The sequence below is a fragment of the Pantherophis guttatus genome, chromosome 1 (assembly GCF_059756535.1).
Source record: "Pantherophis guttatus breed Tessera chromosome 1, ASM5975653v1, whole genome shotgun sequence".
NCBI lineage: Eukaryota > Metazoa > Chordata > Lepidosauria > Squamata > Colubridae > Pantherophis > Pantherophis guttatus.
Window position 1 is genome coordinate 331,400,982 of NC_142063.1, and position 26,366 is coordinate 331,427,347.

Here is a 26,366-nt window from a genome sequence, read left to right on the forward strand (position 1 = left end):
AGTCCTTGTTCTAATACTCCAAAGGCATTACAATCCCTGATATTATTTGACTGGTTCTCTTCAATTCTCTCTCCATTCATCATATTCCAACATCAGAAAATAGGCTATAAGCAAGTGATATTGATGTAAAAATACTCCAAATTTCTGTTTTTATGGGGATTAGACTAGCAAATTGGGGCAGTGGATCCTATCAGAAAAAAGGACAGGATCTAATTCAAATCCACAGTTGGCCATATATCTGGCCCCCTTTTGGACATCATTTGCTCTCAGCCCAATATATTTTGTGCATCTATTAAAAAAAATGGGTGAGGAAAAATTATTAATTCTACCAATAAATCGCTTCAAGGAAGGAAAATTTGTATTGTGTAGTCAGCTCACAATAGGTATTTATAACAATGTTTACTCTAATTAAAAAGGATTAAAGGGATACAGTTAACCCAGAAAACCACACAAAATTATCAAAGAGCCATAAACACTCAAGAGAGGCCACTCAGGAGCAATTACATCTAATGCCCTTATCATCTCTGAATTCCAGAGCTTGGTTAGGTATGTGGTAGAACTGCTTTCCAAACTATCAGGAAGACACCAAAATGTCTGCTTCATATTAGTCAGATCCTAACTGCTGCCTCCATTTCAGAAGTCATACAGTAGATACCAACAAATTGGATGGTAATGAAGAAAAAAAACAACTTTGAAAAAAGACAGATTACAGTGTCCTCTATCTTCAAATCATTATCCATTGTTAATGGTCCATTGATCCATTAATGATCCATTGTCAAATCGTTGCCTACAAGAGTCAAATGTGGACTTCGGTTTGCCTCAGCATCCCATATGAACCCAGCCACTGCGATCTGTAGATTGCAGCTTAGTGTGTTGTGTGAACAAGTGTGGTTTATTATGAAGGGGAAATCCACTGTCCTAGCCTATTCAGTTAACAATGGAGCTGAAACGGAATTTGAGCATAGGTCTATACTAGACCAAGTCACATGCATTAGAACTGTAACTCAACCAGTGTAAAGCTTTCAGAATATCAGGGTTATATTGCACATCAACAGTGGCTTTTCCTGAAATACATTACAAAATGCTGGGGGCAGGGAATCCAATAAAGTCCCATATCTATTTATTCAGAAGTACACCCTAGAGAAATAAATAAGACTAACTTTTGGATAAATCTATATACAGTCTTTTTGTGCTTTAGAAGATGTACTCAAATTGAGAATCTGATTTGGCAATTATATCTGTGAACATTTCACAACCCAACAATTTTAATATTATACCCTTTCTTTATACAGTTACGGAGGATCAGAGTAGTGTAAAATTTCAAATTCCCTTTATGTAGGTTTTAGTAATTTTATGAAACACATATTATATACTACTATTACTAATTTTAGCAAATGTTAATGATTGTGCTTTTTGGGGGGCAATGTACATGTAGACCTATAAAACTGTCTACCTGAATGTACCAATAATTTAGGGCAATTTCAATCTGATTGGTAGTGTTTTCACTCTTTATGAAATTAGTGCTGTGGAACCCAATGCATTTTAAGATATAGAAATTTACTTTTGTGAGGGGGGGGGAAAAGTAAATGAAAAAAAATATTCTGGAAAGTTTCTCATTATATAGATAAGTTATTTTCAAGCAACAAGATTCTTTTTAATAAAATATTAAAGATTGATGCAGGTAGTCCTCAACGTACGACCATAACAGAGCTCAAAACGTCAGTTGCTAAGCAAGAGTTAAGTGAGTTTTTCCTCATTTTATGACCTATTCGCTAGAGTTATTAAGCAAATCACTACGGTTGTTAAATGAATCATGCAATCATTAAGCAAATCCAGCTTTCCACACTGACTTTGCTTATTGGAAGCTGGCTGGGAAGGTTACATGACCCCAGGACAGTGCAATTTCCATAAATATATGCCAGTTGTCAAAGGCAAAAATTCTGATCATGTGACCACGGGGATCTATAACAGTAGTAAGTATGAAAATCAGTCATAAATCACTTTTTTTCAATGTCGTGGTAACTTCAAATGGTCACTAAACAAAAGGTTGTACATCTGGGACTACCTGTACATTAATGTCAGCCTCAATGGATAAACCAGGTAGAAATCACAACTAGATGAGCTAATTCTACTTTATGTTAAATTACATAATGACAAAATCTTGCAAGTCTGAAAGTACAATTCTCACCTCCTTCTCCCATACTAGGGGTGTCAAACTCACAGCCCGCAGGCCAGATGCGTCATGCGCTGGCCACCCCCACCCCCGGTTTAGCGAAGGGGGAAAAAAGTCACAATATATCACATGACGTGATACCATGAGTTTGACATCCCTGTCCTATACAGCCTGAGAAACTAGGGAGGGTCTCTTCTGAGCCTCCTGCCCCAACCACTATCCAGCTGAAGGGTATGCTGTCTCTTATTTGACCATTTCCTTGACAGCGTCTCTTTGCCCAGTCTCCCAAGATCTTTTCCACATATCATAATAAATGAATAATTTTATTTATTTATGTATTTATTTTTTGCCTGTTTTTATACTGCTTCTCTTGCACTCATTTTCAAGTGGTATATACAAATTAATAGATATAGAAATAAAATTACAATATACTAAAATTAATAAACATAAAAGCACAGAAATTAAAACACTTGGGAGAAAAGAACAGTCTGAAACATTTGAGCCCTGAATAGAGAAAGATAGCATAATTCAGTATGTTGGCTAGGAAAACATAAAACTACTACTACTACTACTAATAATAATAATTTTATTTCTATACCGCCCTTCTCCCGAAGGACTCAGGGCGGTGTACAGCCTATTTAAAAACAGAATAGACATCAATTTAAAATAATTTAAAAGTATTAAATAAATTTGGCTTAATTTAAAACCCCAAAAATTTAAAACATCCAATTTAAAATTATGTTGCTAACCCAGCCTGGCGGAACAATAGGGTCTTGAGTGCGCAGCGAAATACCCGGAGGTCAGAAATCTTACGAATTTCCGGGGGCAGTTCATTCCACAGGGCTGGGGCTCCCACAGAGAAGGCCCTCCCCCTGGGTGTCGCCAGCCGACATGACTTGGCCGATGGCACCCTGAGGAGACCCTCTCTGTGGGAGCGGACTGGCCGGTGGGAGGCTATTGGTGGCAGAAGACGGTCTCGAAGGTACCCGGGTCCTGTGCCATGGAGCGCTTTAAAGGTGGTGACCAACACCTTGAATCGCACCCGGAAGACCACTGGGAGCCAGTGCAGCTCACGCAGGAGGGGTGTCACGTGGGCGCAACGGGTTGCACCCATAACCACCCGCACGGCCGTATTCTGGACCAGTTGGAGCCTCCGAGTGCTCTTCAAGGGGAGCCCCATGTAGAGAGCATTACAGTAGTCCAACCGGGAGGTAACAAGGGCGTGAGTGACTGTGCGCAGGGCGTCCCGGTCCAGAAAGGGCTGCAACTGGCGAATCAGGCGGACCTGATAAAAGGCCCCCCTGGCCACGGCCGTCATATGCTCTTCTAAAGACAGCCGTGCATCCAGGACACCCAGATTGCAAGCCCTCTCTGTGGGGGGCAAAGATTCCCCCCAATAGTCAGCGATGGCACCTGCTGACCATATCGGGACGCCAGAAGCCACAACCACTCGGTCTTGGAACGGTTGAGTCTGAGCCTGTTCCTCCCCATCTAGACCCGCACGGCCTCCAGGCAGTGAGACATCACATCAAGGGCATCGTTGGGGTGGTCTGGGGTGGAGATGTACAGCTGAGTGTCGTCAGCGTACAGATGACACTTCACCCCAAAACCACGGATGATCTCACCCAGCGGCTTCACATAAATGTTGAACAGGAGAGGCAAGAGGACCGACCCTTGCGGCACTCCCCATGCGAGATGCCTCGAGGTCGACCTCTGTCCCCCCGCCAACACAAACTGCGAGCGGTCGGAGAGGAAGGAGGAGAACCACCGCAGAATGGTGCCCCCTATTCCTAACCCCCTCAACCGCTGCAGCATGATACCATGGTCGATGGTATCAAAAGCCGCTGAGAGATCTAATAGGACTAGGACAGAGGAGCAACCCCTGTCCCGAGCCCTCCAGAGATCATCCACCAACGCAACCAATGCCGTTTCTGTGCTGTACCCCTGCCTGAAGCCCGACTGGCACGGGTCCAGATAGATAGCTTCATCCAGGTGTCGGGGAAGCTGTTGTGCCACCACGCTCTCAACAACCTTCGCCACAAAATGAAGGTTGGAGACCGGACGGTAGTTGGCTAATTCAGCCGGGTCCAGGGAAGGCTTCTTGAGGAGGGGCCTCACTACCCCCTCTTTCAAGGCGGCAGGAAAGGCACCCTCGCTCAGAGAAGCAGTTATAATCCCCTGGAGCCAGCCTCGTGTAACCTCCCGGGAGGCCAGTACCAACCAGGAAGGACACGGGTCCAATAAACACGTGGCGGCACTAATCTTACCCAGAACCCTGTCCACATCCTCGGGAGCCACAGGATCAAACTCCTCCCAGATAACATTCTCAAGACCTGCCCTCGTCTCCTCCCGTGGACTCATCCAATCAGAGTCCAAGCCATCCCAAATCCGAGCGACTTTATCGTGCAGGAATTGCACAAAATCCTCAGCAATTCATACTATCCAGTATGAAGCTTGATATATCTTAACATGTTTTAAAATGACTTATTTTATAACGTAAATCCCAGCAGCTCTATTTATCTCATTTAAATGTCAGTCCAGAGCATTTTTCTTGGACAGTAACCTCATCTCAGAATCTAGCTTTTAGGGAAGAGTCATAAATTTTTGACAGAGGAAAAAAACCAAACAAAACAGAAAAGTGGCCAAATACCTAACTTATGCTTCCAAAGATAAAAATGCTGGAATTGTAATAGCTTCCTTACGGAATAGACATTGATGCTTTCAGAAAGCAATTGTGAAAACCAAAAGAATAATCAGTTATCTTCAACAACTTGATTTCCTTGCTGTCTCAGAGACTTACTGTATTTAATAAGATGAAAAAGACTATCATACCTAACATCCATGTCACTAAAGTTAAAGAGGTATAAGCTTCCAATTTAACTGGCACTAAACACTTAACATGTTTGAAAGACAAATGCTTCATAATTAGAAGATTGAGTACAATTTTTGCAAGCTGAGCGTCTCCTCTTGAAGGATAAAAATATAACCTCTCCTCCCAAAGGCATTTTATGTTTTTATTAATCTTCCCAAGGCAGTGAGTACTTCTCCAATCTTTCACTCACACACAGCACTAACCTGACAGATCTAGCTCAGCCGTTGACACTAAGTTGGCCAGACTCCAAGCCTCACTCCGGGCTGCCAATACAAATTTGTGAGCGCTGATGTACCTGTCTCCCACCTTGATCTTCAGGTCACTGAAGAAACAGAACAAACATAACTTTGGATTAGATGACTTGGTATTTTGCTAACCACAACATCAAATTGGAAGAAATCAGATGAGTCGCAGTGGGGACATAGTAAAATATGGGTGCTTTCCATGTACTTTGACCCAGTTTTCAGGTCTTTATAATGCCTGAGAACCCTAAAGCAATTTCTTCTTTCAGCATTTTTGGGAAACATCTGCTCAGAGACTGACAAGAAAATGTAGGCAAGCAAAAGAAAAAGAAAAAAGGATGGTAACTAAGATAATACTTCTCATTGCTTATTATTTGCAAGCACAAAAGAAAAACATTGGGAAGTTGGGTAAAATCCCCTTCTCTACTCAGGAAAAAATATTTTAAAAGGCTGCATCTTCAGCTAATTCTGGCTATTTTTATTTGTTTGAAAATCTTAAAATAACAATATGATAACAATGAGAGTAACTGTAAGTCATCACATCTTTTAAAGTAAAAATATTCTTAATTCACACACACACACACACACACACACACTTCTCTAAACACTTCTCACATATGCCATCAAATTTCAGCAACAAGCCTTAAGCTTTTCAGTGGCACAATCCTTGACTCTGCTCATTCTCATGTGCGGAGTTCATTTTCAAGAATGCATCCCTCAAGAAAAGACACCAAAATAATGCCCAGAACAGCTTGCTAAAGGATAAGCCTCAGTCTTTTGAAAATATAGCTTGAACTTAATTCCACATCTTGAAACTCTAATGCACAAAAGCAAACTAGTTCTTGTGTATTTGGGTCTAATTTATAAATTCTATTCAATTAATACATTTTAATATTACATTTTACATTTTCATGTACATCCTCCTTCAGAGTTATATTTTATTAGTTGGTCTCCCTGTATTTAATCTAGTTCCTCTATGGTGTTCTAAAGGAAGAGTACACTCATAAATAGGGAGGAAAAATGATTATTCATTATTTTTCCCTAACCACACCCAGTAAAAAGAAAAAGACAGCTAGAAGCCCATAGTTGGCAATGTATGTTTAATTAAAAGCTAAAACTAAGAAACTCTGCAGATTTAAATGTCAATGAGGACTAGAGATGGTAAAGTTTAAAATTTAGACCATGGAGTCAAATCATATTAATTTGATCATTGACTAACATTCAGAATCAATCAACAAAACTTCTATTTAATCAACTGATAAATCATAATGTGATTTAGAGCCTCGGTGGTACAGCGGACTAAATGCTGTTAAGTGCTAGCACTTAGCTGCCAGCTGCCTGCAATTAGTGCGAGTTCAAATCTCACCAGGCTCAAGGTTGACTCAGCCTTCCATCCTTTCGAGGTAGATAAATTGAGGACCCGGATTGTGGGGGCAATAAGATGACTTTGTATAGAACAACACTGCTGGGGGGGGGAGCCCTAATAAGCAGATATATACATAGAAGAATGCAGGCTATTGCTATAATGCACTGTAAACCGGCCTGAGTCTACGGAGAAGGGCGGCATATAAATTGGACTAATAAATAATAATAAATAAATAATAAATAATGTACAATGGCTGTGTTTGTATATAGTTAAATACCTGGAAGATAAATTCACAAAAAATACTAAGCTTAGTTAGTGATATCCTATCTAAGTAAGGCAGTTGTTAAATGAATCATGCCTGATTTTATGATCCTTTTTGGCATGGTTATAGTTTAATGAGTGAACATGGAAAATGGGGTAATTTCATAAAAAGATTAAATATGTTGCATGAATGCCGTCAATGTGCTTGAGATTCAGCGAGGTATAGAGCCTCAAACTAGATTACAGAGAATCTTCAATTTGCAACCATAGTTGGGACCAGAATTTTTGTTACTATACAAGGGAGTTGTTAAATGAGTCATGCCCGATTTTATGACCCTTTTTGGTATGGCAGTTAAGTGAATCATAGCAGTTGTTATATGAATCATGTGATTGTTAAGCAATTCCAGCTTTCTCCATTGACTTTGGTTGGCTGGGAAGGTCACAAATGGTGATTACATTACCCTGGGATGCTGCAACCATCGTAAATTCCTACCAGTTGCCAAACACCTGACTTGATCATGGGCTGCTGCAATGGTCACAAATGTGAGGACCAGTTCTAACTCGCTCTTTTGAGTGCCACTGTAACTTCAAAGAGTTGCTAAATGAATTGTAAATTGAGAACTATCTGTAGTTTATCACAATAACAATTGCTTCACCTACTGAGAAAGAAATGGCTCTCAGTCTGTTACAATATATGGGCAAGAGAATGAAAATGAGATACAAAATTTGAACTTGTGTATGCTGCAGTAGGCTTTCTGAATAGAAATAGAAGAAATAATAATAAGGAATTAGAAATTAGGATAGGATAGGATAGATGGGACGGGATGGGGATGGGGATGGGGACAGGATTCTTTATTGGCTAAGGTGTGATTGGACACAGAAGGAATTTGTCTCCAGTGCATAAGCTCCAGAGATAAATTCCTTGTGCATACGCTAATTTAAAAGCTTCTCTATTACCTGTAATAAAAACATCTTATCAGATCTACACCTTGATTTTTTGGCTTCAAGACTTCTAAATTTGAGTACTGGTTGTAGTAAACCCTGATTGTAGTAACCCTGAATGTTATACCATAGGAACCACCCATGGTTTCGCTACCATTTTGGGGGGAAATCTCTTACCTATATTGCTCCTGCTCATACAATTCTGCCACAATGGTAAGCAGTCGACTGATGAAAGAGTCACTGGCATTCTCTTTGTTTGACTGAGCAGCTAGGAGGGTACATTTTCTCTCTGTTTCTGTCAGTTTTTTCTGCAATTTGACATATTCCTGACGGAGAAGCATCAAGTGTTTTTCCAGTTTTGCCACCTCTTCTGCAAAAATAAGCACACAAAAACAACAAAAAACGGTAACTGAATGGTACAACACATGACTTGCTTGAACAAGACCCCAGCTAGATTGTTCTCCACTAGGACCAGTGAAAGGTAGACAATACTAGCAAGGCACATGCAAACTAGGATAACCATGATTATCTAGGGGGGAAAAAAACCAATCAACATTCACTGTCTGGCACTGCCATTTTTAGGACTGACCCAAATGATTCCAAAGATTATGGAAGTCCAACAATCCTTTGACATTCAGGTGATATTAAATTTATTAACTGGGACAGTAAATTGAACAGTGGGCCAGAGCACACAGTTGTAGTTGATAGGTTGGAGAGTGCTGGCTCATGCATGAGGCAATCTACGCTGTGGGTGAAAAGGGGGAGTTTCCCTTTTTCCCTCCTTTTTCTTCTTTGTGCTATGTATCCTGTTTGATTTACCTCATGATGTTCCTGATTATGTTCTCTGCTGTAAATATAAATGTAAAATACATTTATTTATATAAAACTACTACTTTGTATCAGGGTCTCCAACTTTGTTTGGACAGCTGCTGTGCAGTTCCTTGACAAACACCTTAGCCATTTCACCAGACTGGCCTTTTATTATACCTACAATATTCCTAGCATTAGTGATAAAGAGAAATGGCTGATTCTCAGTCTCAGCCAATTCTGAAAACATAAAGGTTGTTAGTTCTATACACATGAGGGCGAACCGATGGCGGAGCCATTTCTGCAGGCGTACGAGCCATCACCCTAGATCAGCTGCACCGCGCATACGTGTGCGCCTCCTACTGGCCAGCTGATTTTCAGGTCTCTGTCGCACATGTGGGAGACACGTACGCCTGCTCATGCCACCCCTCCTCTCCCAGGAGTCTCCATGCGGCCCGTTTTGGATGCCAGGTAAGAACAGGGCTTGCACGTAGGCTCTGGGAGGGTGAAAAATTGGCCTACTGGAAGTCAGGAAACAGGCCATTTCCGGCCTCCGGAGGGCCGGAAATTTTCGCCCTCCTGGAGGTTCCAAGAAAGCCTCCGGAGCCTGTGGAGGGTGAAAAATGGGCCTCCCAGAAGTACTGGAAGTCCGGAAATGGGCTGTCTGGAAACGGGCCAAGGGAAGCCGTTTTTGCCCTCCTGGAGGCTCCAGTAAAACCTCCGGAGCCTCTGGAGCTTATGGAGGGTGAAAAACGGGCCTACCGGAAGTCCAGAAACAGGCCATTTCCAGCCTCCAGAGGCTTCAGGGCGGCCTGCTAGGCCCAAAATTGGGTGGGGGAGCACGGGCAGTCGCACACGCCTGCGCAGGGGGCGGAGCAACACGGGGGATTGCGCGCACATGTGTGGGGGGCAGGGCATGTGTGGGGGCATTGTATTATGGGTGTGGGGACGCATGCGTGCACACACACTTTTGGCACCCGAGGAAACAAAGGTTAGTCATCACTGTTCTATACCATCATCAAGATGAATCTATAGAGAGATGAATCTGATAGTTTGTTGCAAAGTAGCACCATTAAATGCCTAAACAGACAAAATTGAGTGAATTCTATAGGTCTGTTCCTATGGATTTAAGCCCTTAGCACACCAACCATGTGTGAGGGCAGCCTAGTCAGGCTGCTCAGTTACTGAATCAATTTACAGTATCTTACAATGGTAAAGCAATTTTTCTCTTATAAAACCCAACAGCAATAACCATTTCTTTTTCTATCAAGTCCTAGCCACAGGAAGATTTTCTTTAAAAAAACCCACAGATATAACATTAACTGGCTGTTTCAACAAATGGGTTTACCTTGATCCTTGGGTTTTTCTTATTTTGATTGTCGTTGTTTTAACTAGGTTTTAATCTTTTTGATCTTTTATTATTGTATGTTTTTAACTTGTGTTCGCCGCCCTGAGTCCTTAGGGAGAAGGGCGGCATATAAATTTTTGGTAAATAAATAAAATAAATAAATAAACTGCGTTTTGATGCAATGCACCAAAGACTGGGAAAACATAGAATATTTCTTTTATGGTTTTTACATCAGTAATATAAAAACTATGAATATAAAATCCTTTTACATAAAGAAAGAAAAATTGCATTGCCATATTAACTAAGAGCCTAAACTCTAGTATTAGAAAATCTATATCCAGCTTCAAAACTTCTGTAGGCCAATTCTTTCGTTTTTAAATGTTATTTCTGAATTACTCAGTAGGGTAAAGATCAAGGTCAATCAGTACAATGAGGATAATGTATAGTACACTAACTTTTTGCAAAGATTAGTGGGGGTTGTTTCATAGTAGCAACTTCCCATGTAGCAACTTTCCAATGTGTTCAGGAATCTGAATGAAATATGTGGTCTAGCATTGTTACTCAGTTTTGAGATTAAATTTCAAGTAAGAAAGTGGGGGAAGGAATGCAATAAGATCTTTGATAAAAAGGGAAAAGCTCCAAGGAGAAAACCCTACAATAAAACTTAATAAGAATTTCACACTTAGCGGATTCTATGTTCAACATTCACATCAACTTTATTCACATGTTTAATAAAATATTTAGCAATAACTGGAATCCCAGTTTAAGTAGTAACCAACCATAGCCAAACATATCCATCTCAATGGATTGTATCTATCATACTAAGTCACAATGTGAATTAGTCCTGTGCTTTGGGTAAATCCTTTACTGCAATTTATATAAGGGATCAGCAATATTTAAAGGAGATTACTATAAGATATTGCACAAACAAAGCTTAAGTATTGACATATTCAATAAACCACTGGTTCAGCGTGTCGTTTGAAGCCAGTCAATACAAGATTTTTCCTTCCCTTGCTTTGCTTCTGTAAAATATTGAAGTGGTAAGCAAAATTTATGGGAACAGAAAAGTTTGAAAACTAACCTAGTCCTAACATATCCAGGGTGGATAAAAATCAATGATTTTTTTTAAAAAATAAAAAAAATCAGATTTTTTTTTTTAAATCGGATTTTTTTGATTTAAATCGGATTTTTTTGATTTTTATCGAATTTATTTTAATAAAAAACTTTTGGGGTAAAAATCTATCGTAAGATAGTTTTCTATTTAAGATACATAAATAATTTAGTTTATTCAGCATGAAATGGAGCTTAGTTATATAGCATGAGGCTGTATATTCTGCAACACTGGGACTATCGGTGAGTCAACAGTGGGTCAAAGGAGTAGCAGAGATGACAGTTGCTCTTTAAAAATTATGATTTAAATCGAGTTGATTTAAATCAAGCCTTTTTACTAGTGATTTAAATCAACTCGATTTAAATTGTGATTTAAATCAACTCGATTTAAATCAAATCCACCCTGAACATATCCTTAAAAATGGTGAGTTATCCTCACCCAGTCATCTGTAGGGGAGATGAATGGCATAAAAATGTAATAAATAAAAATAAATAACAGCAGGTAAGTCAGTTTGATCTAGTGGTTCTCAACCTGTGGTCTGTGGACCCCTGGAGGGGATCATTGGATTGTCACAGGGGTTCGTGAAAGGCTTGAAATGTTATGATTTAAATCTTAAGTCTTGGGAGTCTGTGGCCACAAAAGGTATTTAAAGGGGTCCATGGTGAAGAAAAGATTAAGTGGGTTAAGGCACCAGGCTAGAGGATAACTTCTAGTCCTGTCTTAGACATCAAAGCTGACTGGGTGACTTTGGGCCACTTACTCTCTCTCAGCCCATCCCATCTCACAGGATTGTTGCTGTGGGGAAAATAGGAGGATAAAGGATTATTGCCTTTGAGTTATCTATAAAAATAATAAAGGAGGGAAACTAATGAAAAAATTAAACATTATTTTAGTAAGCTTTCTTCATTAGTGGTCTCTGAATGGCATATATGTTCAACAGTAGTTTATGAGTAAGAAGAGGCCAGATAAGTCATTGAGTTCAGCTCCATATTCAGTTTAAAACATCCTCAAATTTTAATGTCTGCCTAACACATCAAGTCTAGAAAAGCTTTCTTTCTCCTTTGATAATAGCCCTTTTTGCTAGAGTTGTTTTCCTAATATTCACCTGGAATCTGCCTGCATCATTTATATTCGGCACTCAAAAAAATAGATAATAGAACTTAAGTCTTTTTCTATCTAACATTTGTTTAGGTACTTAAAGAATGCTACGGTGAGGAAAAACAACTCTTATCATTTTCCTCGAAGTTAAATATGCCCAACTGTCTCAATATTTTCTTGTTCCCAGTTCCCCGATTATCATTTCTGTGTCTTTCTTTGCATCTGCTCCAGTTTGCCTAAATTCTTCTTAACATAATATACAACATAAGATTAGATTAACAGACAAGAAAAATATCAAGCAGAAACATTTTTCTTCTAGCAAGGCTGGATGGACTTCAACTACATGATTCTTTCAAACATTTCAATTTAAACAGATATCGACATTCTTACAAATGCAACAAGAACCAAATTCCTATCTGGGTGACAGAAGGGGCTGGAAAAATCAATTATGCCTCTGAAGCAAAATGTTATTAATTGCCAAAATTTTCAGACTGACATGCTACTAACGCAGCCAGGAACTCTGTGAGAAAATCAAGTTCCCTTCCTTCAGATACTAAAGGTTACAGTATTGATCAGAGAACTTTTATTGAATAATGAGTTAGCTTTACATTTAATACTTTTATCTGCACAATCTCTTGATCTAGCTACAAAGGAGATTCAGTCTGCTTATTCAAACTTTTAAGGAACAAATAAAGTTAATTCAACTGACTGCAATTCCGTATTTTAAGCTCCCTGGCTTTTCCCCAAATCAATTATTGTATCATGTAAGCATCCCCTAAATTCCCACCCTGTCCTGAAAAAAATATTAATAGGGCAATCTTAAACTTATTTATTTTTAAATTGTACCTTATCTCTAGGAGTTTCAAATGGCCTTACAAAAAAAATATATTTCCAATTTACTACACAACAGAAAATTTATGTGCAAGATAAAAATGGCAAGCCAACAATAACCTAAATATAATTTTTAAACAACCAATTAAAATTAAAGCAGTTTATTCAAATTACAAATTGAATGGCTTCCTAATGAGGTAGGGGGAAGGAAAGTGCAATAGATTGGAGTAGCCCTACAAAACAATATTTCTCTGTTCCTCTGGACATTGTTCACTAACAAGCTGAAAAAACATTATAGCTACACAAAGACCCAAATTCACTGGAGAAAGGGTAGGAGAAATTTATCAGTTACTACTTATTTACATAAACTACTGCTGAAATAAATTACAACTATAAAATACAAAAAAAGCCTGTGAATTTTCAGAAAATGAGTTTTCATTTATGTAAAACCATCTTTCCCAATTTGGTATCTTCCAGATGTGCTTAAACTACAATTCTGAGACTATCTGCAACCTTTGGCTCTGTTAGCTGGGGAATTTCTCAAGCTGCAGCAATACAACTTATCCTACATTTAACCCAGGATTGTCTAAAACACTTTGTTAAAAAGAAAACAGGTTAAAGTTTTATTAAACTTTACTAACTCATATATTTGCTCAAAGTATATTGGATGTGCTTTATTTAAGTTAATTGTTGCAAGGATAAATGTATATATATTATGGGAAAAGGTGTTTGATCCCCTCAATGAAAGAATGGCTAAATTGTAGGAATATCCTTCAATGTCCAGAGTACTAGAAATATTGGAAATCTTTTATTTGTATTTTATTCTCTATCCCTTTTTTCCTGTTCGCTTATACTTTAAAGTGCTTAATTAAAAAAAAAGAAATAAGATAAATATAAAAATATGTTTAACAGACGAACAATTCTTACATGGTGGAATGCACAACTCATGTTATGTTTCCCCCATCCCAACATACCAAGCACAAATTTTTTAAATGCCAATTTTGATTTATAAATTTTGATTTATAAACCCTAACCCTAAAAAGATTTTGGCCTGTATGATTAGCATATAAACCTAAAGAGATTCTTCCATTGTTGCCCGGCTTACTATATTTGATACTGTGCAGTGATAATGCAACATTTTACTGTGTAAGCCTCTTACTTTTGAAATTCTCACCTTCAGAACCCTTATTATTTAGGAATATTATTAACTTCTTTTATTTTAAACACTTTCAGGTATTCTACTTATTGTTTGCCATATACACTGATTTTTTTTAAAGGCTTAAATACATACTTTTATGGATATCTGCAGATAGACACAAGCTATTTCCTAGGACAGTGATGGCTAACCTTTTTGCCATCGCGTGCCAGGAGAGGGGGGGCAGGGGAGAGTCGCGCACGCATGTGCCCACGCGCATGCGTGCGCAAGCCCCTCCCCCCCCGCTCCTGGCACATGATGGCCTGGTAGGCCCGTTTTTCTTTTTTACCTGGTTCCAGATCCTCTCTGTGTATCTGGGAAGGGAGAAAACAGCCTTTCCCACTCCCTTGGAGGCCCTACGAGGCTGAAAGTGCCCATTTCCCAACTCTCGCTGGGACAGGAAGTGACATTTTTTGCTGTCCCCAGCCTCCAGAACCTCTCTAGGAGTCTGTAGGAGCCTCTCTAGGAGTCTCTGGAGGCTAGGGACAGGAAAAAAGTCACTTCCTGTCCCACCGGGAGTCGGGAAATGGGCCATTTCAGCCTCCATAGGGCCTCCAAGGGGGTGGGAAAGGCTGTTTTCGCCCTTCCCAGATAAATAGAGAGGATCTGGAGCCAGGTAAGAAAGAAAAACTGGCCTTCCCCCCCCCCCAGGCCCTCCAGAGGCAGGAAACAGCCTGTTTCCCTACTTCTGGTGGGCCCAGAAGGCCCGAAAATCAGCTGGCCGGCGCGCGCATGTGCCCCAGAGCTGAGCTGGCGTGCCCACTAATATGGCTCTGCGTGCCACCTGTGGCATGAGTGCCATAGGTTCGCCATCACGGTCCTAGGAAAAGCAAGCTAAATCAGATTTTAAAATCTCAATAATATCTTTTAAAGTATGGCATTAAGTTGATGGCAATTATTAGTTTTATACTGTGCACAATATTTGTCTTAAATTTTCTTTTAGGAATCCAGTGTATCATTTCTTGATGCCCAGGAAGCTGCGATTTTCCAAGCCTAGATTTATCTGCCAAAAATGACAGAATTTAACTATTCTTCAGCCATAGAAACATATTCAATATTCAACAGCTACTGTTTGGAAAGCACAAGTAGTTCTACACAATGATATACTATTATTTTTCTAGTTGTTAATCAAATATTTGTTTAGTTGACTGGCTGAACTCTGAAGCCTTATTTTTCAAATACTGGTAACTTCTTTCAAGAACTGCCAGCAGCTTATTTTTTAAAGAGGCATTGCCCTTAATTGCATAATAGGAAATGCCTTTTCTAAGATGATGACATTCATACAGCATATTATTTAAAGATAAGCTACATATACTTTTACTTCATAATTTTTTATTCACTGCAATTTTATTTAGATCTGATAAAATAAACACAAATAATTTAATAAAATATAACAGAGCTTTAGTTATTGTAAAACCATGCCTCAGAGAATTAAGTTTCACTCTGCAAACCTCCCCTACAGTAACATTTCTGCTGTGCTGTCTATCTACCAAACTTCTGCACAGGAAACAAGCACACTACAAAGTAATGCAGAAGAGGAAAAGAATCTGAACAAGTTGGTCATCTTCCAGTGAAATTCTAGAATTCTTCCTTTTCTCGAACAATGCTTTCTTAAAAAGAAAAACAGAGAACACAGACTTCTAGCAGGAGGAGGAAGTCAAAATCTGCAAAATCATCAACCTACTGACAACAGCTTCTGTACTGTTTTCACATTTGCTTTCAAAAAAATTTTAAGATTTCAGGAAAATGGACCATATGTATTTTAAATTAGTAAAATTTCCTATATAAAAACATAAAGGACTAGAATAGTCTCCAATTTAAAGGTTATAAAATACATTCATTCTATTCTAAACTATCTTGTGTTTATTTCTGTATTGTTCTTTCAACATGGAAGTTACACTTATAACTGTAAAGTAGAGTGGGCAAAATGAACAATGCGTCAAAATTTATTGAGAATGGATTAAAGCATGACATCATAACTGGTTTTCAAATAGATAAGCATTACAATAATTTTGTTTCAGGCTGAATCCATTAAGAATATACATTCTAAAGAGACCAATTACTTTTCAGTATAATTACTGTTCAGTATCCTGTCTTATTCAAAATTAGGTCAATCAAGAACCAATGTAGAATAATTAATTCAAATTCTTACTCATATAGGAAACCTTTTCACTTATCTTGCCCAAAACACTTTCTTTCAGCTTGAATTAACCAACAGGAGATGGGCAGAAAAGTGCAATTTCTGTATTATGGTAGGAAGTATCAAGCAATCACATTAAGCCAAATAGTTTATTGGGCTGGGCATTCATGTTATGCGAATTTAATAACTGTATTTTATTAACCTGGATTTAGATTTAAGCATCTTGGCTGGCTCCCTCGACCAAGAAATGGAGATGAGCACCATGTCCTAGACATAACTGACAGGAAAACCTTTACCTTTTTATAATAATCATAGGTGCCTTTTTAGGCCAACAACCCCTTACTGCTTCTTTCATAGGTATTATACACTAACTAGATTCAACACCTGGTTAGTTTGACTGTAGCTTACAATGTGGCTTGTAAATTGTGAATTAGGCTTATTCAGATGAGTCCGGCCACTTGTTCAACAAACTTTAATTAAAACTGTAATACAGCATAACATAGGAGCCATGATATAATGTGATATGTGAATTCAGCCTACTGTGAATGCTGTATAACCATTTAAAACAACCTTGGGTCTTGAAATTCCATCATCAGCCTATCCTTTTGGGGACTTTAGAGAAGAAACAATAATCATACAACAAGCACTATAAAAGGATGGAAGTTTCATAACCTTTGCTGCTTCACAGACTAGAGTGGAATCTGAAACGTGTATAAATATGTGAGAAGATCACTGACATGAGATAAAGGGAAAAGCTTTTGCTTGCAGATATGGAGAATCCATGTAAGCAACAGGGAGGGTCAAACAGTAAGGTCATCATCAGTAGAAAGTTCATATTTAATCCCTAATAATTTCAGGCAAAACCAGGAAAGACCTTTTGGGACATTGATGACCAATAGTCCACCACTGAAAATTAGGAGTGAGAAATCTATGGGTTCCCAGATATTGTTGGATTCATCTCCGACTTCAGAGGAAGTCCTAGGTTTAGATAAAAATCCTGGCAGTACCACTTTAACAATTAGGTCAAAGATAATGGGAAAGAAAATTTAAGGGCATTTCAATTCAATTCAAGCAAAGCTGAGCTAAACATACTAACAGTCTGGATTACTGTTAAACAGTTCCTTAGGAAAGGGCTCTCCTTGCAAAAAAAACTAATTCTCCATTCTCTCACTATCAGAGCCAGTTTGGTGCAGTGGCTAAGGTATCAGGTTAGAAACTGGAGGACCCTAAATTCAAGTCCCACTTAGACACAAAGCCAACCGAGTGACCTTGGGCTAGTCACTCACTCTTAGCCCTAGGAAACAGGCAATGCCAAATCACTTCTGAAAGAAACCTTGCCAAAGAAATTGTAACTAGGAGTGAAAAACTGACTCTAAGGCACCCAACCCCCCCCCAAAAAAACCCCTCTCTCAGATAGAAACTCTAAAATTCAACATCACTGTCAGCCAATACTCAACTTCACTAATCAATCACTGGAGTGAAATAAAGCAAATTAAGTGCCTTTAAGTGGGCTGCAAAACATTAACAGGTCTTTCAGTACAATATAGGCACAGCCCACCCCCAGATAAAGCAGGGGAGCAATAATCCTGAGAGCATCCCACTAGCAAGGTGTGTTAAAACAGCTTATTTCAGAAAAATACACTGAAAAAAAAAGCCTCCTCTCTCCCACCCTTCCTCCTCCCCACTATCCAATCCCAGACAGAGACCCTCCCTCTTTAGTCCAGGTTTTCCTAGCCTGCCGGCGTTATACTACACCTCTCATCTTCCTCTGCCGGGAAAAGGATCACTTCAGTTACGAGCGATGGGAGTTGTAGTCCGACCAGCTTCGAGTCAGGCTGGGAAAGATTTATTCGATTCTCTTTCCCTGCCAGGTAACGCCCCCTGGTTCACACCAAAATACAGATGACCCGTCGATAAGGCGCCTTCAGCCCCTCCCCTTCGTCTCCGGCCTTTTCTCGACAGACCCCGAAGGAAACGCTCCACCCCATATAAAAGCGCCTCAGGGCGAATCCACTCTCCCGCTCAAGTTGCAGCTACTGCCGCCACCCCTATCTCGCTTACCTTCCGCCATGTTGGCCTCCGCCGTTTCTCGGACAGAGCTCTCGCGATATCTGAGCTTGAGGACGGAGTGGCGGTGGCCAAGGAGCGAAGGAGTCGAGCCGATCGAGTGCGCAAGCGCGTTCAGGGTCAACAGTCTGCCGACTCTGGACGCCGTGGAAGTTTGCGTTTTGCGGGGCTGCTCTAAGGCTTTCCTTTTTATTTTTTATTTTTTATTTTGGAATAGCTCTAACGCCGTTTTCTAAATCTTGTAACTTTTAGAAGCCGAAGGCACAGAGTATTTTAAAGCATACATAGAGTCCAGCTTGCTAAATGAAACGGAATTACTTTTCCCTAAGACAAAATAATTTTTTTGAGCACGTGTTGAATTTTCTTTCTCTTTTTTCTTAAGCAGAATGAGACTTAGGAACCTTAGTGATAGTGCTTCTGAGGCTTTTGCTAAGGTCAACGTAATTTATGCATCTCTTAGCATTTGTGGCATTTTTCTTTTTCACCGATATGTTTTTTTTTAAATATATTTTTAAGGACTACAAGACAACTTCAACAGTCCAACTTCGTTTTCCCTAATGAGGGTTTTTGTAAAAGAGCGCAAAGCATCTTTGAACAAATGGTTTCCCAGCCCCATTTTCTCCCTTTAGATTTTTTCTGATGAATAATAAAATATTTTTAATTTTTTAAATTTATTTTAAAATGTATTGACTGCCCATCTTAACCACAAAGATAAAACTACAAAACCTGTAAATATAAATAAAATACTATAAATATGCAAATATTTAATTATTTGCTTTTTGAAAGAAAGCAACTTGGAAAAAAAAACCTATAAAAACTTGCAAACCTTTTCAGCCTGTGCAGAATATAAAAATTTATACTGTATGCAGTTTTACTTTTTTTAGAATAATAATTTTACAACAAGTGGCTAAAATCCCATTTCAATTAAGCCAAGAGAATTTTCAGCCAGTCATAACTATAACTCAGACTCAGGCCATGTTACAACATGTTAAGCAGGGGTGAGATCCTATCGCTTGGAACAACCGGTTCGCTGAGCACGCTCATCCCACCACCCATCCCATCATCCCAAGCCATAATATAGTTTAGCACTGAATGGGTAAGATACTAGTCCCAACACATCTAGTTACACATCATATACAAAGCTAATAAGGGATGGATAGTTCTATCTCTGGTTGATTTAGCACAGCCTCAATCTAGTGCCTACCACATAGTGTGGGATTCTTCTGAAATTTACAAGTTCCCTCCCCCTCCAATAATGAAATTAAAATTAATTTTATATCTCAGAACTCTTACTAGGGAAAATGGGGAGGAAAAGGTGGGCTATAAAACTAACAAAAAAAAGTAAATATCAACTTCAGTAAGACTGGAATATTTTAAGACTATGGTTTCAATTTGGGATGGGCGCTGTAAGGCCTACCGTAGATGTTGAAACTATTGGCATGTCCAACAGTAAAAGATGGAGCTGTAGATATAAAAGGAAGCATATTATAATTGGGGTAATTGTACTCTTCTAAATGAATATTAAAAGCTCCTTTCATATTTCATGTATTCATGTACCGTATCAAATCATAAAATAGTTTTTAATTTTATTAATTCGACCAGTATTTATGCCACTTAACTCCCAACTGACTTTGGATAGCTTACAATTACCGTATTTGGCTTAATTCATACAAACTCAGTTGTTAATCATATGTCAAAACAGTTTATAGGTTTATGTGATGTGAGATCTCCAATTATGATTTATTCAACAAGTATAGTTAAGGAAATAATTGTTTGGTGCAGGTATAAATGACCCTCAGCCTTTTTTTACAGTAATATTTCCATATCATAGTACTTAAATTTTGCAAAAGTCAACATTTTCAGAAGTGTACCTTTGTGTTGCTGGAACAAATTGAGTGCTTTAGGCTGTTACTGTTGGGGAAAAATAGAAGGAGGAAGTGCTATTTATGTCATCTTGAGTTCTTTAGTGAAACGGTATAAATCACTGATTTCACCAACCACTTTTCTTAAAGCCTTTGAAGGTCAAAAATAATAATAGTAATAAGTATGGGCTTTCTGTGCTCTGAATTGAATGCAACATCTGAATTAAGGTACTGGCCTGGTTTATATATGGTATTATATTATGGACCACATGGCTTATTTAATCATTGTGCAATAAATAAATTACAATTCCTCATAGAGGGTTCACTTAACATACCAATCAAGTTATTTTGATACAGCGTTTTGGTGGCCAAGCTCCTGGATCAACATAGTCTGTCTAGCCTGGTATTTTCTCTATTCTAATTGCCAGTAGTTTTTTCACAGCTCTCCTAAATTGAGACCCTTTAAATTGTAGATAACAATGATTCAATTTGTGAGCGTGCATAAAACATAAGAGCCCAGCAGAATCAAACCTATTGGCTGATTTTGTCCAAATTCTATGTAGCAGTTTGGAAATTCAGAAGTCTGGACTTCAGGGTGATAGTCCCAGAGGTAGGCTACTGCTGTTCGGACCGGTTCAGGCAAACTGGTAGCTGTGACCCGCGGGTGGGTCCGCCCACCTGCCCCAGCATTATTCTGTCCTATATCACCATGTTTTTGAAGCCACGTGCATGTGCGGAAGGTCGCGTGCATGCACGGAAGGCCGTGTGCATGCGTGGAAGGTGCGAGAGTGAAGTGTGCCTGCGTGCGCTCACATTTTCGGTGCTGGGTGAACCAATTGTTACAACCAGCAGAAGCCCACCACTGCATAGTCCCCATGTGTAATACTATAAGTTCCAGAAGACCCTGTAGCCGAGAGGAAGCCCTGGGAGAACAGGAAGAAACACTGAGAACTGTGATTGGCTGTAAAGCACTATGAAGCGCTATATAAGTCTACGTGCTATTGCTGTCATGACCATTTGTGATATACATCTATTCATTATGCGCGATTAAGTCAATGTAAACTCTTAGTGACCATATAGATTTTCTCCATAGCAATCTGTCCCTAAACTGATCCTTCAGGTCTTCCAAGGGTGCATCTGTGTGTGTACGTGTGTTTTTATATTTAAATAGTGTTTGTATATTTATAGTTAAAGAATGGTATGTTGTAACTGACTTCGGAGTCTGTATTAAAAGTCCATTAAGGAAGAACACAGCTATTGGCAACAAACATTATGTTAGGACAATTATGTTAAGTGTGGCTCACTGGTCTTGTTTAAAGAACTGATGGCAAACAAAGCTGTGGTATAGAAGTTTTATCCCAGCATTATATTGCATCCAGGCAAAGTGTATTATTTTTGTTAAATTAGAGGTAATAAATAGTTTGTGGCAAACTGAATTGACACCAGAATCTCACCATTTGACAACCTCTGTAAGTTTTCATAGTTGTTACAAATTCTGTAGCATTTTTGGCACTCACGTATCTGGAGTATCTGTAGATTCTGTCTTGCAAATATTTCCTGATTTTGTCTACCTCGGAACTGTTGAAAGCTCTGTGATAAACTAACAGCAACTTTTGAGAAATTCTATAAAACAGGACTTTATTTAACTAAACAAATGCCATTTTTGATTTGATGGTATTGTTATGTTGGGACACATCATCTCAGCTGAAGCAGTTAAAGCTGATCCAAAAATGATGGAAGCTATTTTATAAGCCCAAAATCATAGAATCTGATTAGCTACATGTTTAAGCCACCTGTAGCCATAATTTAGCATGAAATTTATTAATTAAATTAATTATGCAGTTATTTTGGAAGTAGTATGCCTGTGGAGTACAACAGGAGTCCCTTGGCTCTTGTCTGCAGCAGATAACTGCATTTCAACTGCAGAAGCATGAATTAGCTAAAAAAAAAACCTTATCTTAATAAGGCTTATTATTATCCGAATGCACCAACTTTTCTGGCGACTGATGCCAGTTTTGTAGGATTTGGTATCATCTTATACAGACTCTGAAAGTTGGATCAGTTAAGTCTGTTGTACATGCTTAGTTGTTCGCTTTTCTTTCTAGAGTAAAGGTACTCCCAGATTGAATGTATAACTTTGGGGGTCATGGGCTACAGAATATTTTAATATCTGTAAAGGTATTTAATTGTGTTATTCAAAGATCACAAACTATTCATACAGATGCTTCAACTTCATTAACCACACTTTTGCCACCTTACATGCAGGGTGCTTGGAACTGCTCCCAAGTAGGAACATGCACTTTGGATGTCTTCTAGTCCAACCTTCAAAATCAATCCCAAATTCTTGCAAATGATCTAGTGGGGGTACCATGATTGATGCCATCAAACACAGAGCTGACAAAAAGGGCCAGGAAGATCAGTAATCCTCCCATCTAAGTCCCAACAATCATAAACAAAGCTACTACTGTTAGATGTACACATCTTAATTCTGACTGAAAGGGAACTGGGTAATTAATTCTAGGAACCCATGTGCCTTAGTAGTACAGGGGTTTAAGGCACCCTGTTATTAAGCTTATTAAGACCAGCTGCCTGCAATTACTGCAGGGTTCGAATCTCGCCAAGGCTCAAGGTTGACTCAGCCTTCCATCCTTTCTAAGGTAGGTGAAATGAGGACCCAGTTTGTGGGGGCAATAAGCTGACTTTGTATAAATATACAAAAGGATGAAGGCTATTGCTGAGCACATTGTAAGCCACCCTGAGTCTTCGGAGAAGGGCGGCATATAAATCAAATTTAAAAAAAATAAAAATTGACCTTTCAACATTTTTCCCAAAATCTTTCACCAAAAGGGAAAATTGGAAACTAGGACGTTTTCAAATTCAGATGGTTTATGAGAAGGCATATTTTGGGAATGGAGGTACTATGTCCTCCTTCAAACAGGCATTGATTACTTCTGGAATTCAGCTGCACATATTCTGTCTGAAGGAGCTAAACTTCATAAAACAAAGCATCCCATTTCAAGATGCTCCAGTCACCTCATTAGAAAACTCCTTTATCTGCAAAGAATCTCACAAACACATCACAGAAGCTTGTTCAAGTTTTCCTAACAGCATCTAGGCAACCCTGTTATAAGAAAGTGACTAGCAGTGCCAATGGATGAAAATCTAAAGACCTACTAAGATGCCATTCTTATCACCAAAGTTTAGGCCTGAATATGGGGATGTGTTTGTATTCACTCATATTCACTCTTGGTTTTCTGTCAAGGTCACCAAGATGTCCTGTTATAGTAGTCCTCGACTTACGATCACAACTGAGCCCAAAATTTATGTTGCTAAGTGAGGCATTTATTGAGTTTTGCCCCATTTTATGCCTATTCTTGCCACAGTTAAGTGAATCACTGTACTTGTTAAATTAGTAACACAGTTGTTAAGTGAATCTGGCTTCCCCATGGACTTTGCCTGTCAGAAGGTCATAAAAGGTGATCACGTGACTCTGGGACACTGCAACGGTCATAAATATGAATCAGTGACAAGCATTGGAATTTTGAGCATCTAAACATGGGGATACTGTAACGGTCATAATTGTGAAAAATGATTATATGTCACTTTTTTCAGTGCTGTTGTAACTTTGAACTGTCACTAAACAATCTTGTAAATTGAGGACTACCTGTTCTCACATCCTTTCCCAGAGCTCTTGTTAGAGCTACTTGTCCCACAATGTAAAGCAAGCAGTTTTATACTGGAAAAAGTCCATTGCCAAATAAAACACAAATGGGCACTAGGCCTCTGACCTAGGGGTGGGTTCTACTTAGTTTTACTACCGGTTCCTAACCGGATCGCATGCGCCTTGCTTCTGCGCATCCGCAGATCGCTTCTGGTGACGTCAGGATCAGTGGGCGGAGCCTCCCGCTGGTTTTACTACCGGTTCTATAGAACCGATCCGAACCGGGGCAACCCACCATTGCTCTCACCTCCACAGAGGACTCCAACCTAGGGCATGTAGCAGAGGTGGGTTTCAGCAGGTTCTGACCAGTACTGGAGAACCGGTAGCAGAAATTCTGACTAGTTCAGAGAACTGGTAAATACCACCTCTGATTGGCCCCGCCCCCATCTATTCTTTGCCTCCTGAGTCCCAGCTAATGGGGAGGAAATGGGGATTTTGCAGTAACCTTCCCCTGCATTGGGGTGAGAATGGAGTTTTTACAGTATCCTTCCCCTACCACGCCCACAAAACCATGTCACGCCCACAAAGCCACACCCACAGAACCGGTAGTAAAAAAATTTGAAACCCACCACTGGTAGACCTATGAACATGGGAGATTCTACCACCACACCAGCAAGAGATCTAGGAAGATGGATCAACAACAATTCTAACCTGTCTCTACAATATAATCTTATATAATGACACACCTGGTTATCTTTGAAACTACTAAGATCTCTCAAAGGATCTGTCCTTGGCCTTATGGTGAATGCAAGACCTGAGGGGAAAAAATCTGAGAAATACATTCCCATCATCAGCCAACCAGATTTTAATAATATAAGCCAAGTCCAGGTATTGTTTCTTCACTAGATCATGGAGTCATGATTCTGACATTTATGAACCATAACCCAGGACCAAAGTGCCCCAAAATTCAACTAAATTAGGAATTCGTATATCAAACTTCTAACAGTCGCTCCCACTCAAGACAACTGGATTCTCAGCCTCCTTATTGAAAGAAAAGGAATGTATGTTACAAAGTCTTGGCAAGTAAATATAGGTATTTTAGCCTTATTAGTAAGTATGATAAGGCAAGGTTTCTTTAATTTCTCTGATTGTCTTTCTAATTGCTTGAGAGCTGAATACTGAGAGCTCAGCTGAGGATATTGAGAAGAATGCACAGATGTTTCTGCCCTGCAATACAGTATTTTGCATACCATTATTCCCCCTTGCAGGTTCTGAATAAATGGATGTTAAACAAAAAATACTTGTGCTATTAAAAAGACTCATCCAGTTTAATTAAACTGGCCCTTCGGAAACCCTTGTCACTCTATTATAAATCACTCAGAAATGTATCACTAGATCCCCAAGCTCTATGGACAAACTCTACTTGGTCACTTAGCAACTGTTCAAAGTTACAACAGATCCCCCAAAAGATACTTGTGATCCAGTTCTGACACCAGGCTCCACCACTCATGGCCATGTGATTGCATTTCAGGTGCCCAGCAACTGACTCACATTTATGGCCATTTGCAGCATTCTGGAATCACGAGCATGGTTTTCATTTTTGCCAAAACCCGGCTTTACTTCTGATTTTTGGCAAAAATGCTCCATAGCATTTCACTCAACAACTGGTCTTCAAAAGGATTGTAAATTGGGTCCAGGCATGTGATGACCTGCTTTACAACAGTCATGGTATATGACTGCATTGGGCAGACTCCATTGTAGTTGTAAATTGAGATTTAGCTGTAGAATAAGGGAGTATTTCTTGATTGTCGAAGTCCTTTTCCTCAAATAAGGGACTCTTGAACAAATTTGATGTCCCACCATCTTTTGTTCATGCCATGAAGTCAGTGTCAACTCTAACCAATCCATATTATATCGTTTTTTTCCCAGGATTATCGGTCCCCAACTTGGTCTTTCAGGTCTTCCTGAACAATACACCCATCACTACTATAACTAAGTCTTGCTGCTGGTTGTCTTTCTTTCTTTCTTTCTTCCATCATTCCCAGCCTCACAGACTTCTCAAGAGAATGCAAGAGAACTAGGTAATAAATAACAGGTCCAGGATACAATTTGATTCTGGTCATTCATGGCTCTAATGAAAACAGATTGTTCTGTGTCCTATTTGTTGTCTTAGCTATCTGTGCCAATACTTCCTACCCTGCTTCTTCAAAGTCTAATTTATGTTTCTGCAAAGTGTTACAGAGGAATTCATGGCGTTCATGATTCTGATCTTTGTAGGTATAGACACATTCTGACATCTGAGTATTTTGTCCAAGGCCTTCACAGCTACCCTATGAAGTGCTAGTCTGTGCCCAGTTTCTTGATTGTCACTTCCTAAGGATGCTTATTGT

The 26,366-nt window shown here is 39.2% G+C and overlaps 1 protein-coding gene across 2 annotated transcripts in view; it reads right to left on the reverse strand.

Moving 5' to 3' along the window:
• Positions 1-18,557, reverse strand: part of ANKFY1 (ankyrin repeat and FYVE domain containing 1) — a 60,934-nt gene extending 42,377 nt beyond the window's left edge. The window contains exons 1-3 of one of the 2 annotated variants that reach the window (XM_034420848.2): positions 18,448-18,557; positions 8,034-8,226; positions 5,249-5,367 (exon numbers count right to left, since the gene is read on the reverse strand). In XM_034420848.2, the coding sequence (XP_034276739.1) occupies positions 5,249-5,367; positions 8,034-8,226; positions 18,448-18,457 (322 nt within the window). In that variant the 5' untranslated portion in view covers positions 18,458-18,557. Of the gene's footprint in view, positions 1-5,248; positions 5,368-8,033; positions 8,227-18,141 lie in introns of both variants that reach the window. The other variant, XM_034420849.3, reaches the window with a different exon arrangement.
• Between the last annotated feature and the right edge of the window lie 7,809 nt (positions 18,558-26,366).